Source organism: Engystomops pustulosus, chromosome 11 (genome assembly GCF_040894005.1).
Source record: "Engystomops pustulosus chromosome 11, aEngPut4.maternal, whole genome shotgun sequence".
In the NCBI taxonomy this organism is placed as follows: Eukaryota; Metazoa; Chordata; class Amphibia; order Anura; family Leptodactylidae; genus Engystomops; species Engystomops pustulosus.
In genome coordinates this window covers 76800000-76815871 of record NC_092421.1, presented here as the reverse complement: position 1 = coordinate 76815871, position 15872 = coordinate 76800000, and the positions used below count along the sequence as shown (strand labels likewise).

The window sequence follows — 15872 nt, the reverse complement described above, 5'->3', positions numbered from 1 at the left end:
ATCGGAGGACACAGAGGGGCTCATTTACTTACCCGGCCCAGTTGCGATCCCGCGGCACGTTCTCCGACGCTGATTCGGGTCCAGCACAATTCACTAAGGTCGTGCACCCGATATCCACCAGGTGTCGCTGCTGCACTGAGGTCCGCCGGAGTTCACCTTCGTCGTCCCGGTGCATGTGATTGCTGATCTTGAGACACAATTCTTTTTTTATACATTCCGCGTTTTTTCTGAATCCATCGGGTTGTCCGACGGCCACGCCCCCCGATTTCTGTCACGTGAAAGCCGGCGCAAAATCCGATCGCGCGCGCCAAAATCCCGGGGCAATTTAGGGCAAATTGGAACTCGTCGGGAAACCCGACAAAAGTGCGCGATTCGGACCCTTAGTAAATGAGCCCCAGAGTATTAACAGATTGTAAGGTTTTCGCTAGATGATAGAATATTGATGATGTCATATAATAGAGACATGTTAAAGATTTGAGAATTTTGAGTCCCATGGAGCTTCCACAAAGGGTCCCAAGACTTCGAATATGCAGAGTCCTCCATACACAGGGACCTTCCTCAAATCACTGAAACCTAAAAAATACATAAAGGATAAAAACAAACAGGTCATCAAATGATGTTTCCCGTGTTGCAGGCTGACGGCTTACGTTTTCAAGACTTTCGAAAGATGCAAGAAATACATTTACATTGACGCCAACATTCAACAGCAAACGCTCCTCTGGCTGGCAAATTCTCAGAAACTAGAGAGCGGCTGCTTCAGAGCTGCTGCCAACCACATATTGACAAGGGTGAGAGACGGTACCAAATGTATAGAACCAGGTGACTTGGCTCATTTACTTTACAGGACAAGATCATGGGAGCATAGTTGAATTTTTTTAAAGATTTATATTGGGTTCGAATTGAATTGGTCCAAACAGATGTTGCAATTTACCTGTATAACCCGCTCTAGTCCACTAAAATGTGTGGGCAGCACGGTGACTCAGTGGTTACCACTACAGCCTTGCAGCGCTGGGGTCCTGGGTTCAAGTCCCATCCAGGTCAACATCTACTAAGAGTTTGTCTGTTCTCTCTGTGTTTGCATGGGTTTCCTCCGAGACCTCCGGTTTCCTCCCACACTCCAAAACATGCTAGTAGGTTTATTAGATTGTGAGCTCCATGGGGACAGGGAATGATTTAGCACACTGTGTAGCACTGCGTAATCTGTGTGCTCTATATACATAAAGAATTATTATTAATTAATTCAGAATTTTGGAGTTTCACCTTGTTCATCATCAATTTTTTATGTTCCCTTCTCCCTAAGCTCTGGGATAAATTTTAAGAAACATTCATGAAAGATTTGTCCAAAAGCGAATCAGAAAAGATTTTGATTCCTTTCTGTGCCTGAGGAATTCCTGATTCGTACTGAATCTACAAACCAGCAAATAGGCAAAGGCCTACACAGGACCTTGGACCAGTATGGGGCCCATGGGACACACAACCACAATTCCCAGTGCTTATATTGTAATTGTCTGCAGTTTCCTTTCTATAGTGGATGAAGAGGTGGCCCAAATCTATAGGGGTGAGGAGGGTAACAAATACAGGACACCTACTTTCATTGATGGCAAAGTCGTGCACAATAATAGTGGTCCCTCTATATAATCAAATTATTGAGCCAAGTATCGCCCAGCTTCAGCAGTGACAACTCATCATAAGACATTGTCTTGTTTTTTCTATATATTACACAGAAAGAAGGAGAGGACAATGATCTCATCTACACGGCCTACCTAGCCATCGCTCTACTGGAGTCCAATTACAGTCTGGGGGTAATGTAGACGCTTTACTTATTTTTTCTTTTTAATTGACAATAACAAAGTAAAAAAAAGTGTGTTATGGTTGGGGTGGAGCCTAATAACATCCTTGTACTATGCTCCACCCCTGAGGTACTAGACCCTGACATTGTATTAGTTACAATATAGAAAAATAAGCGGATCATTATTCAAGCCTTTAAACCTTCTAAATATTAGATATCAAACCCAGTGTTCTTATCGGGTTGGGATGAGCTTTCTCTACAATGTTTGGAGAAAAATGGGTCAATGTTATTATTATTTACTTATAGAAAACCATTCATTCCACGTATTCCATGAGTGTAACATCTCCAAGTGCTGCCACACTGTCGACAAGCCCCCATTGCACTTGGAGAAACTACTATCTTGGTATGTCAATACAGGCGGTCCCCTACTTAAGGACACCGACTTACAGATGATCCCTAGTTACAGACGGACCCCTCTGCCCTCTGTGACCTCTGGTGAAGCTCTCTGGATGTTACTATAGTCCAAGACTACAATGATCAGCTGTAAGGTGTCTGTAATGAAGCTTTATGGATAATCTTTGGTCTCATTGCAGCAAAAAATTTTGAAACTCCAATTGTCACTGGGGCAAAAAAAAATTTTTGTCTGCAGCTACAATTTAAAAAATATACAGTTCCAACTTACATACAAATTCAACTTAAGAACAAACCTATGGAACCTATCTTGCTTTAATTGATACTGAAATAAAAGCGTTAAAGTTTCTAAAAGAATTGAGGGCCAAATTCTTGCGACTAATACATTTTTACTCAAGATCTCCAGGGACAGTACCTAACATTGGCTTCAATTTCATGGTCACATCTGCTGAAAGATCCCTTTAAATAATTCCGGAGAAATCTAGTCTAGACCTTTTGGAAGATAAGACGAGTAAGACGTGTATAAAGGTTTAGCTTAGCTTTGTCTTTGTGTAGCCGGTTTCTTCTCGAGAAGACTCACTACCAGACCCATCAGCGAGTTCCGATGGTGGAGCTCAAATGTGTCTTTTTGTATAAAAATACCTTCTAAAATCTTGTATGCTCCTCAGAGGACTTTATTAGATGGTACCATGGCCTGTCTGCGGAATGCCTTCAAGACCGACCAAAGTTTGTACAACCGGGTCCTCATGCTCTATGCGTTTACTCTCTCTGGCGATTGGCACAGGAGGAGTAGTCTTCTCAAGTTGGTAAAATCCAAGGCCATCTCGGCAGGTGAGCTGACATTTACACGTTGTGTATCATAAAAATCAGTAAAAACTAAAAAGATTTTTTTCACATGGCTGTGAGTTCTGATTGAGGCCACCATGACGCTGCCCGAGTCCTATGGGGAGATTGACACATACAGATTAAGACGTCAATCCAAATAGACAGCCAGTTATATAAGAAACCTTTGTGGTCCAGACTCAGGCTTTGGTGTGTGACTCTGACCATTGATTCTTGGTGATGACTCCGGCCTGACCTGACCTGTAGTTGCCTGTCCAAACTTACAGCTCGTACCTTTCACCAGCCTTGACTTTGGTCTTCCCAGGACTATTTTATACCAGACCCCTGGTAGCTCACATCTCCTGACCCAACAGCTGTCATGGGTATCAGGTCTACTCTGCGAGATGGTAAAGATTTTGAGAGAGATTGAAGTTGAGGTTAAAGGTTGAAAACTGATTGGGTCACTCGGATAAAGCCCTTAGGCCTAATCACAACTCAACCAATTGACACAAAAATCTTTTTCGCTGTAAGGAGGGACAACCCATTGGGAACGTGAAGGCAAACCAGGACCAGTTGAAGGTTTCAGCCATCTATATTCTCCTGCGGATGTGGAAATCACTGCTTACATATTACTTAGCCTTGCGAAGGGCATGAATATTGATCAAGCTGAGCTGTCGTACATGTCACAGATCTCGGTCTGGCTGATCAGACAACAAAATTCCTACGGAGGATTTCGATCCACCCAGGTAAAAAGTAATATCTATGTATCATCTATCTATCTATCTATCTATCTATCTCCTATCTATCTACCTATCTATCTATCTATCTATCTATCGTACAAATCTAAAGGATCTTTTTCTCTTCCAGGACACTGTAATGGCTCTTCAGGCTCTTTCTGCCTTTGCCAAATTAGTCTTTATGGCCAATGCTCAGCACAATATACAGGTGACTGGGCAGGACATGCAGACATTTCAGATAACTCTGAATAAGGACAACAGACTCCTAGTCCAGAAACGATCACTTAGCGTTCCTGGTGACTACAGTGTGACTGTCACTGGGACTGGCTGCTGTCTAGTACAGGTAATGTGAGGAAACCAGTATCCCTGCACTAATCCTAGGTTACATCTTGTAGATCTTTTTTTATATAAAAGTGAAAAACATAACAATACATAACAATAATAAACATAAATGAAGCCATAACTTCTGGCAAAAGAATTACAAAAGAACAAATATAAACGAAAATAAACTTACAAATCCTCCTGGCCCAGCCACACACACACCACACACACAGCATGAAAACAGACAAAACCTTCACCCAGTCCCACCACCTAAATTTTTTTTTTAATGATATAGATAACTAAACAATACTAAGCAGAAAAAGACACAAACAGAAATAACATTAAATATAACTAACTAAATCCCACGCCCATCACCCTCCCACCCAGACACTGGTGTAACGTCCAAAGTTCGCGTTATATAGTCCAGACCAGTGCCCAGGATCGTATAGTCCAAATCCCGTCCACCGCCCTCCCAAACTAACACCAACACCCCAAAACCAACCAACCTACAAGAACTATACCTACATATAACTAAATACACAAGATACAAACACATTAAACATATCAACATATAACAAATCAAAACCACATAAAGCCCAGGTTTGGTGCCTGCAAGCCCTACATCACTACATGCTCAGAACACAAAACAAAAATCTACTGTGCAGCATCAGCCCATCACCAGGAGCGGAGATGACAGACTAAGGGACACTAAAGGAGAACCCCCTCCAAAGGAGAGAGGCCCTCCCCGTGCCCAGCCTCTCATACTCCAGAGAGCGCACCTTCACCAGGTCACCCAGAATGTTCCTAACCACCTCATCCACCGGGAGGATTTTACGCTGCGTCGATACTAAACACCGTGCGTTCCACATGTGGTACCTGACCACTAGGCTAACTAGAAATAACGTGCAGCGGTCCCGGCCACCAAGGCCTCTGAATGGTCCATAGGCCCACTCCGCATAGGAGAGATCGGCCAACCCGGGCCAATGGATGGAAGCGCCCACCCGGTTGTACACCTCTGTGTTAAAGGGGCACTGAAGCAGGAAGTGGTCCATGCTCTCCAGCAGGCCACCGCACTCCTCCCGGGGACAGCCCCTTTCCTCAGAGCTCCTACACTTCAGATTGTCCCTCACACACAGCTTTCCATGGAAGCAGCGCCAAGTCACGTCCCAAAACTTCAAGTGGATCCTGATGGAATTCAACAAACTCAAACCCACCCTCAGATCCTGACTTGGGCAATCCCTGAGGGCCAGAGGCCTCCGGAAATGGGTCAACAGAACCCTCTTGTCAAGAATTTTCCTCAACATGGTCCTGATCTCCCACATTCCCAGACCCCACTGGCGAATCCCCTTCAGAACCGGGGTAGCGTAAGCCAGAAGATGCCCATGCGGCGTGCGAAGATCCTTCACTTGCCCTCCTGTCTCCCATTCCTGGAAGAAAGGCCGAAACCATCACCTACAGGAGTATACCCACGGAGGAGCCCTCTCTTTCCAGATGTTTGCTACATTGATCTTAAGAAAGGTATTCACTAGGAACACCACAGGGTTGACCATACACAACCCTCCTTGTCTCCTCGTGCGGTAAGTAACCTCCCTCTTGATTAGGTTCAGCCTATTCCCCCATTACAGCTGGAAGAACAGACTGTACAGCCGAGGGGTTCTGGCAACATGCACACACTGCCCAGATAAATCAGCAACGGGAGCAGGTAAGTTTTAATCAGATTAACCCTTTCCCTGAGGGTCAAAGACCAACCCTTCCACTGGTCCCCCTTCTGGGCGGCGATCTTAAGCCTGCCATCCCAGTTTTGCATGGGGTAATCCCCCTGGCCAAATTCGATGCCGAGAACTTTGGCAGAGTCCTGGGGCCCTGGAAGAGTGTCCGGGAGATCAAAGCCTGGACCTCCCTCTCCCAGCCAGAGACTCTCACACTTATCCCGGTTGATCTTGGACCCAGAAGCCTCTGAGTAGCGGTCAACCTCTGACATCACCCATTGCGCTTCCCCTCCCGAGGACACGAAAACGGTGACATCATCGGCATACGCTACCACTCTAAGAGCGGCTTCCGGTGCTGCCCGATCCATCCCGACTCCCACCAACAGCCCACGATCAACCCTCCTAAGGAATGGGTCGATCACGAACACGTACAGTAGTGGGCTCAGAGGACAACCCTGGCGAACACCAGACCCGACCTCAAAAGAGCGGCCAATCCAACCGTTCACAAGCGGGAAACTCTCTGCCACTGCGTACAAAACTTTCAGCCAATTGACAAACCCGCCCGGCAGGCCATACCTCAGAAGGACAGACCAGAGGTACTCGTGGTTAACCCGATCAAAACGCTTTTGCCTGATCCAAGGACAGCAAGTACCCCTTCCAATTACCAGCCCTGCCCTGCTCCACTGCCTCCCGGACACAAAGCACAGCACTAAATGTACTGCGGCCTGGAACAGAGCAGTGCTGGGTCCCCGAAAGGAGCCGGGGCGCAAACTGCACCAGCCGATTAAACAGCACCTTTCCCAAAACCTTTCTGTCTGTATTGAGAAGCGCTATGGGACGCCAGTTCTCAACACGAGATCGGTCCTTACCCTTTGACAGAATGATCAGGGCTGACCTCCTCATTGACTTCGGCAGAGCGCCCGAGGAAAGACACTCATTGAATACCTCAGTCAAGAGGGGAACCAAAGCGTCCTTAAAGGTCTTATAAAACTCAGATGTTAAGCCATCCGGACCTGGCGATTTCTTGAGGGCGAGCCCTTCAATCGCCAAGCTGACTTCCTCTTCCCTGATCATATCTGTCAAAACATCAAGAGAAGGGTCTACTCCTGGCTCAGGGACAGTTTCAGCCAGGAAAGCCGACATCACATCCCGATCTAGATCCTTCCTGCCCAAGAGGTGCGAGTAGAAGGATCTGACGACCTCCAGAATCCCTGATCTGGACCTTTTCAGGGATCCCGTACTGTCAACCAGTCCCGTGACAACTTTACCATTCACTGACATCTTGCAGTTTCTGTAAGGGTGGGCGAGCGGTATTTCCCGTAATCCCTCTCAAAAACCAAAGATACGAGTCTATCGTACTGACACCTCTTAAGTAAGATTTCACTCTGGAGATGTCCTCACGACTACCTCCAGTCGAGACGAGATGCTCGAGTTTCCTCCTCAGGCCCTGATACAGGCGGTACCTGTCCAGGCTCCTGAGGCTCGAGAGCTGGCGGAAGAATCTCGCCACCCTTTTCTTGAGCATCTCCCACCACTCTGACTTTCTGCTACAAAGACCCAGCAATGGTACCTGGCTCTGAAGAAAGTCCTCAAAGGATTGAGCTACCAGTAGCCTCTTCCCATCCGGGGGGTCTCTGTAACATTCAGAGAAAACAAAATTAAACAGTGGTCGGAGAACTTCACCTCAACAACAGAAACTGGTGAAGAAATGGCTTCCTCCTTTAAATAAAACCTGTCTATTCTAGACCTGCAGCTACCCCTATAATAGGTGAATCCCGCGTGGCCTGGGGTGTGCCGTATGTGGACATACACCAGGCGATCCTCACTAGCTATGCTATTAAGAGCGACGCTATCATAAGTCAGCTTGTCTCTGGAACCTCCCCTATCCTGGGACCTCGTGACAGCATTGAAGTCCCCTCCAAAGACCACCTGCCGACTTGTAAAAAGGTAGGGCTTGATCCTCATAAAGAGACACTTCCTGTCCCACTTGGACTGGGGACCATAGATATTAATTAGGCGAAATTCTTGTCCCTTCATGAGGACATCCAGGATCAGGCACCTCCCCATTTCTAACTCAATAACTCGTCGGCATTCTACCGGTGAGGTAAAAAGGAACACCACTCCGCTATACGGCTCGGCCGCAAGAGACCAATAGGAAGGCCCATGTCTCCATTCCCTCTTAGCTTTAAACACGGCTGCCAAATCTGGCAGCCTGGTCTCCTGCAAAAATAAAATGTCGGCTTCAACGCGGCCGAGAAAATCAAAGGCCGTAAATCTAGCCGCATCAGACTTAATGCTGGCAACATTAATGGACGCCAACGTCAACGGAGTGGGTGCCGCTGGTTGGTTGCACCTTCCTTGGGTACCTTAGTCAGGGAGGGAGAAGATCTTACACCTCCCTTCTTTTTACCCTTTTTCTTCTTTTTGGCACCACGCTTACACTTTTCCTCTAGCCACACCCTATTATCCTCATCCATACTCTCATAATGGGAGGAGTCTCAGGACGTGGCACCTTCCTCTCTCTCGATCCTCCTGACCTACTCATCCAGTACATCAACCCCTGGGGCCTCAGCAACAGGTGTGGTCTCCAGGACAGCGCCAGAGGTTGTCCCAGCAGCCCGAGACTCCCCCCCGCTCTCTCTCCTGTTGACGCTTCTCTAGACGCCTTAGCTGGGCAGGCGTCTTTTTCCTGTCTTTCTTCCCTGGCCCCTCCATTACTCCGCCTCTGCTATTCCCCTCTCCAGCAGATTCAGCCTCATGGCTTTCATCCGCTGAGGTAAAGCCTGCATTAGCAAAGGAAAGAGGACAACGACTGTACGGGTGACCGAGATCACCACACAGGTTACACCTAATCTGCCCTGTACAGGATGCAGCGAGATGGCCGACACCCCCACACAACGCACACTTCTGCACAGTGCAGTTTCTGCTGAAATGTGTGGGGTCACTGCACCTGTGACACAGCTTTTGGCTGCCCCCGGTAGAAGATCAGGATCCGATCCCTCCCCACCATGAAGGTCCAGGCCCCTGACCAGATACCATACTCATCTCGATTTTTTTCGGGTACTCCCATTACCTCTCCATAACGATTCATCCAGGTCATGATGTCAAAGCAAGATAGTGATTCATTAAGGGTAAGAACGGTCACTTTCTTGAGTTCGCTCTGGTGGGACACTGCTTGCACAGCAAAGTCCCGCCACTCGGGCTCGTTGTATCTCAACTCATAGTTGGACCAGAAGAGCTCAAGCCCCTCCGGCCGAACAAAGCTGACATCAAACTCAGATGTACCATAGGGATGGATCAAGGCAAACATGTCAGCTGCCTTGAAGTCCATCCTCAGCAGCAGCTCAACTACCCGTGCCCGAGGGGGACACACATCACTGCCACGCCACCGAAGACGGACCACATTCCTATGGTTAGCCCCTGGCCCGGTTGTTGGGAGCGACCATGGTGTCTCCCTGCCTCTTTGCTCTCGGAAGGCAGACAGGCCGTGCCTCTCTATCCAAAACGACAAATCAACCTCCTGCCCCACTACATTGATCGTCCATTCACCCTTCTCTAAGGCCTGCAGGAGGCGCCGTTGCAAAAAGCCGCCCCCAGAGCCCAGAGACGAGGATGATGGAACCCCACTTCCCCCAGCAGCGACACTGGCATAGCTCTTAATAGGGGCCACCACTGGGGGAGCAACCGGACCAACCCCTGCACCCACCACATTAACACTACCCACCTCCATGCCACCCGCACCACCAGTCACTCCATCACTCACCCCGATAACCGGTTCTGCAACACTCACTCCACTCACATTATCCACCACAACTTTACTGACATCATTCACACTGGCTGGACCAGCACCAACATCAGGGGACATGACCACCTCCGCATCTTCAGGCACAAGGGACGGGGGTCCCCCAGCAGAGCATCGCCCAGAAGGGACCACAACTCTTGTCACACTTGTGCCCTCCGCATCATCAGTAGCAGATGTTATTTTGCTTTTCCTGGGGCTTGGAAACAATTGCCGCTGCTCTTTAGCCGGTGTGAGGCGCCGCTGATCTCCGGTCTGCACAGAATTCTCACTATCCCCAACACCGACAAAAACAGTACTTTCTGTTTGGGAGGTCCGGAGCCTTCAGCCTCACCGACCCCTCCACACTGCCGCCGCCCCTCAACTGGGTGATCAGCGGCAACAACATGAAGAGGCGCCGAGGCACGAAGAGGCACCGAGGCACCGGAAGCTGCCACCAGTGCCGGGCTATCCCCACCTCCCACCGGGGGACGCAGCACTGGATTTTGATGGTATCGCCACATCCGAGCCGCCCTGACTGTCCGGCCTTGCGGCCGATGCCTCCCCTGCTCCCCCACTGTTACCACAAACAGAGACGGAGCCCATCGCCACATCAGATGTCACACCTGTAATCTCCCTGCACCTTTGCACCCGGTCCACAGCAGAACTCGGGGGGTTTGGGTAGCAGGGCTTGCACAGTGAGCTGACCCAGCGCTTTGCCCGGGGGGGTTTACAGGGAGGGGGGTAAAGATGAAACATACCTCTTCTTGCTTCTTTGGCCTGGTCTTCTTACTCTTCCTCCGTCTGCTCTCCACAGCGGCTTCCTCTGGGAGCTCATCACCAAACGAAAAGTTCTCCATGTGCACTGGGGACTCGAGCAGCCGGATCTCTGCCATGAGCGCCCCTCCCTGGCTGCCGGTGTCACTGTCCTCCCCCGAGCGAGGTGTTATTGCTGGCTGTCCTGCAGGGGGCCCACTGCACGAGGCCTGCTGATCTTCCTGCAGACTGCCAGGTGGAAACTGCTGCTCGTTATCATCATCATCATCCTCCTCCTCCACCTGGCTTGCAGGCTGCAACCCCTTCAGCCTTTGCTCTCTGTTATCAGCCATTTCTGAAAATCTATCATCATTTAACCGGTTCGCGCCCGCCCGCCGTGTATTCACGGCGACGGTCGCGTTCCGATGCATGGAGAGGGCTCGCGGGCCGAGCCCTCTCCATAGCCGGTAAGTCTCTGCTGCATATTGCAGCAAAGGCTTACCGGTAACACCCGCGATTGGTGCCGGCACCGGTGTTTTCTTGCTGATCGCGGCGCATGGGCGTCGCCATGGTAGCTTCGGGTCTCACGAAGACCCGAAGCTACTTCGGGTTAACCCATTCGTCACAATGTGCTATCAGCACATTGTAATGTATGAGGAGTAAAATCCCCATATACTGCCATACTGTAGTATGGCAGTATATGGTAGGATCGATCAGACAACCTAGGGTTAAAGTACCCTAGGGAGTCTGAAAAATAGTAAAAATAAAAATAAAAAAAAAAGTAAAAAAAAAAAAATTATAATAAAAAAACCTAAAAATTCAAATCACCCCCCTTTCCCTAGAACTGATATAAATATAAATAAACAGTAAAAAATCATAAACACATTAGGTATGGCCGCATCCAAAAATGCTCGATCTATCAAAATATAATAACGGTTTTTCACTGCGTTTAACCCCGTAACGGAAAATCGCGTCCAAAGTCAAAACTGGCACTTTTTTGCCATTTAAAAAAAAAAAAAATTCTATAAAAAGTGATCAAAAGGTCGTACAGTCCTAAAAATAATATCATTGAAAACATCATAAAAAGCCGCAAAATATGATACCACCCTCATCTCCATACAACGAAGTATGGAAAAGTTATAAGCACAAGAAGACGGCAAAATAAAAAAAAATTTTGTTCATGAGGTTTTAATTTTTGTAAATGTATGAAAACATTATAAAACCTATACAAATTTGGTATCCCTGTAATCGTACTGACCCAAAGAATAAATTAGATGCGTCAATTGTGGCGTGAAGTGAAAGCCGTAATATCCAAGCCCACAAGAATACGACACAAATACGTTTTTTCACCATATTCACTGCATTTGGAATTTTTTTCCCGCTTCCCAGTACATGGCATGGAATATTCAATGCAATCACTATGAAGTGCAATTTGTTACACAAAAAATGAGCCATCACATAGATTTTTACGTGTAAAAATAAAAAAGTTATAGATTTTTGAAGGTGGGGAGTGAAAAATGGAAATGAAAAAACGGGAAAGGGCCCGGTTCTCTGGTGGCTCTGGACCCGGGAGGCATAGGTGGACAAAGACTCCTGGGGTCCCTGCACCGACCAGCCTCCCCCCGCATGGTCAGCCTTACCTCTGTGAGCACTCCGCTTCATGGCTCCAGCCCCGGAAGGACCGCTCTCACCCGCACCATCATGGACATCCAGCTTCTTAGGGTGTTGCTTCACATTGGACTCAGGGGCAGTAGGAGTCACACTGCTGCGACTCCTTGTGGAACGTCTCACCCCTGAGTCCTGCATAGCGCTGGCCGGTTGCTGTCCTCTCCTGCCCCCCGCCGGCCTGGCCCGGGAAGAAGGAGCCTGGGAGTCGGGAGTCGGGAGTGCTGGGAGAGGAGAGAGCAGGCCCTGGGTGGATAGATGGATCTCCAGGAGCTCAGGAGCACAAGCACACAGCAGCTCCACACACAGACACACCCTCCTCTAACGAGGTAACCGCCTCCAGAGCTGCACTCACTATGCTGCTGCTGGTGCAGTCACTGTGTACATACATGACATTACTTATCCTGTACTGATCCTGAGTTACATCCTGTATTATACCCCAGAGCTGCACTCACTATGCTGCTGCTGGTGCAGTCACTGTGTACATACATGACATTATTTATCCTGTACTGATCCTGAGTTACATCCTGTATTATACCCCAGAGCTGCACTCACTATTCTGCTGCTGGTGCAGTCACTGTGTACATACATGGCATTACTTATCCTGTACTGATCCTGAGTTACATCCTGTATTATACCCCAGAGCTGCACTCACTATTCTGCTGCTGGTGCAGTCACTGTGTACATACATGGCATTACTTATCCTGTACTGATCCTGAGTTACATCCTGTATTATACTCCAGAGCTGCACTCACTATTCTGCTGCTGGTGCAGTCACTGTGTACATACATGACATTACTTATCCTGTACTGATCCTGAGTTACATCCTGTATGATTACTCACTATTCTTACTATTTTTTCCATTTGTTCTATATAGAGCACCATTAGGTACAATGTCCCGGTACCTCAGCAGAACTCCGCTTTCCTCCTGAAGGTACAGACTTCTTCTAGCAGCTGTACAAATGGAGTGGCTTATACCTTTAATATCAACATCCTTGTCAGGTACAACTATCCCCATCACCATATCTGGATTTTGGGTTGTTTTACCTTAATTTCCTACATGTTCTCCTTATCTTTCAGCTATAGAGGAACTCGACCACAAACCAGCATGGCCATCATTGATATTACAATGTTATCAGGATACCAAGCAGATTATTGGTCTCTCCAAGAGGTATATTCTACTATTAATGCCCACCGTTGGGCCTAGTTGCATTTCCATCTAATCACATAGTCGAAGAATGGGGGTCATTTACCAAGGGCCCGATTCACGTTTTCCCAACGTGTTATCCGAATATTTCCGATTTGCGCCAATTTCCCCTGAATTGCCCCGGGATTTTGGCGCATGCGATCGGATTGTGGCACATTTCTGCTGGCATGCACGAGACGGAAATCGGGGGGGGGGTGGCCGAACGAAAACCCGACGGATTTGTAAAAACCACCGCATTTTTAAAAAAAAATTGTTGCGGAACTTGCACTTACCTTCACTAGGAATAGGCCGGTGAACTTGAGTGCATTCCAGCGGGCCTCGGGGAACTTCAGCGCAGCAGTGCCACCTGGTGGCCGTCGGAGGAACTACCTTAGTGAATCCTGGTCGTTCCCAAATTCACCGCAGAGAACGCGCCGCTGGATCGCAAATGGACCGGGTAAGTAAATCTGCCCCAATATGTTGAAAACTCCTGCTTTAAAGGGACTTAGTTGGGAGCAAAGAAGCCTTGAAACATAAAAAAGCCTTATTCACCCTATAAAGGACCTCCAGTTTCACTTGTACAGGGTCCAGTCCCAAGGGCTTCTATTTTTTGCCAGACTGGAAATGATGACACATCGATCATTGAATTGTTTCACTCAGCCAATCACTGGCCTCACCGGTTATGACACCTAACTGCTGAGACTAGTGATTAGTTAATTATGTCTACCACTAGGATAAGGGATTGTAAACCAAGTGCACTTACATACTGATGTGTGTCCCCTCTGGCAGAATCCACTCTTTTTGTAGCTTCTTATGCCCTTGCTTTTAAGAAAAAAGGCTTTAAAAATTATGTAAATGAGCCAGAGGGGCTCCAGTCCCTCAGACTCATTGCAAAATTTCTAAATCCCTTTTTTGTAAAAACCAGGGCATAAGAAGCTAAAAGAAGAGCAGATACTGCCAGAGAGGACAAACAGCAGTGTGTAAGTGCACTCGGGTTACAATCCTATATGTAGATGTCCGATGGGGTCCCATGTACCTCCGTCGGACCTCGTGGCTCTGTGAGACTAATGGAGCAGACTTCCGCGGATGACCATTCGCTCCATTTATCTCTATGGAGCTAACGGAAATTGCCGAGCACCGCGCTTACCCATCTCCATCAGCTCCATCATGCGCAGCCGTCTGCTCCATTAGTCTGACGGATCAACGAGGGATCAAACGGACCCCTAGTTTTCGTGATCTTTGGGGGTCTCAGCATGTGGATATGGCCTAACTTTTCTTTGTGCAAAAACCCCTTTAAATATTAAGATGAGGATTTTGTTTTTAACATGTACGACTACTTGTCCTTCCCAATGATTGGTGAAAGTACAGGGTTACTCCATGACCAACCACCCTTGTATGTTCATGGTAATTTACACAATAGTAGGTGCCAAAGGGTTTCAGAGGTTGCAATTGTCAGGCATGTAATTCCAAGTACAATGTCTTTTTATACTATATGTAACCTTGTCGGAGTTATGACAGCCCCTGCACACACTATAGTCCCGCCCCTGAGTAATTTGTACGGCAGTTTCTTTTTTACAGTAGTTCTTGCTTCATGTGCCGGTAGTTTTCCTTGAAATACTGGAATTTTTAAAAAAAAATCTTCCTACTTTTTTTTTATTTTCTTACAGTTGGTCAAGGCAAATGTGATTTCCTACAGTGAGACCAATAACAATCACGTGATCCTGTATCTGAACTCTGTGAGTAGTCACTTAGAAAATGTCATTTTCATCAAAATTACAAACTTACCGAATCCGATTTAATTTGTTGAACTTTGCCGGATTCCTAAGATTCAATTCAGGCCTGTTCAAACCAATGTAGTCCTAGAAATTGGTACATTTACAAGTACAAAATTTTAATTTTCATTTCAACAATAATAACGGAAGCCAAATAAATGAGGTGCAAATGATCAATTGAACCATAGAAATCAAAGGATATTATAACGGATCCCTCAGCCTTGGGTTGTTCTCACGTTTACAATGTTTTAAATCAAATTGGACAATATCGAAAAATTTCTAAATCGATAGATTTGTACCAAATCGACAAATAGATTATTTGATCTTTACAAAAACTATCCCCTAAGGGTTCACATTAGGGACAATTTCCAAGGTTTTTGGATTTTAGGAAGCATTTACAAACGCCATTGTCAGGATCGGAGGTAGTGGATCAGAGCCTGCCGCAAGGAGGGTTGGACTTGCTGCAGCGTGGTACCACCAGGTTGTTTCACAGGCGTGACTTTGTCCGTGGTGGCAGCCAAGGTGTAGTACAGATTCATCAAGCAAACTCGTGGTCTGGAACAGGCAGAAGGGTGAGACAGGCAGCATAGCATAGGAAACGGGGACGTAGCGTTAGATCAGGACAGGCATCACAGAATCGGAGTTGGGGACGTAGCGGAAGGTCAGGACGGGCAGCACAAGGGTGAGGTCAAGAACGGAATCGAGGTCACAACAGGAAATCAGGTAATCACACAGGGCATCAGGAAAGCTTTCTCTAAGCTATGAGGCACAAAGATCCAGCAGGGGAAACAGGAAGGGGCAGGAATTTATCTTGGAAGGCAGCCAGCCAGTGACAATTATCGGCGCGTTGGCCCTTTAAATCTTAAAGAGCCCTAGGAGACGGGAATGCACGTGCCGGACTGCGGGGAGCAAGGAGGCCGCCTCTG

General features: G+C 47.5%; 1 protein-coding gene across 4 annotated transcripts in view; it reads left to right on the top strand.

The window, feature by feature from the left end:
• LOC140106010 (ovostatin-like) overlaps positions 1-15872 on the top strand; it is a 44357-nt gene that overhangs the window by 25917 nt on the left and 2568 nt on the right. For 3 of the 4 annotated variants that reach the window (XM_072130161.1, XM_072130162.1, XM_072130160.1), the window contains 8 exons: positions 635-788; positions 1725-1802; positions 2869-3031; positions 3554-3768; positions 3890-4102; positions 12866-12990; positions 13069-13159; positions 14842-14910. In XM_072130161.1, coding sequence (XP_071986262.1) covers positions 635-788; positions 1725-1802; positions 2869-3031; positions 3554-3768; positions 3890-4102; positions 12866-12990; positions 13069-13159; positions 14842-14910 — 1108 coding nt within the window. Of the gene's footprint in view, positions 1-634; positions 789-1724; positions 1803-2868; positions 3032-3553; positions 3769-3889; positions 4103-12865; positions 12991-13068; positions 13160-14841; positions 14911-15872 lie in introns of those variants that run through there. The other variant, XM_072130163.1, reaches the window with a different exon arrangement.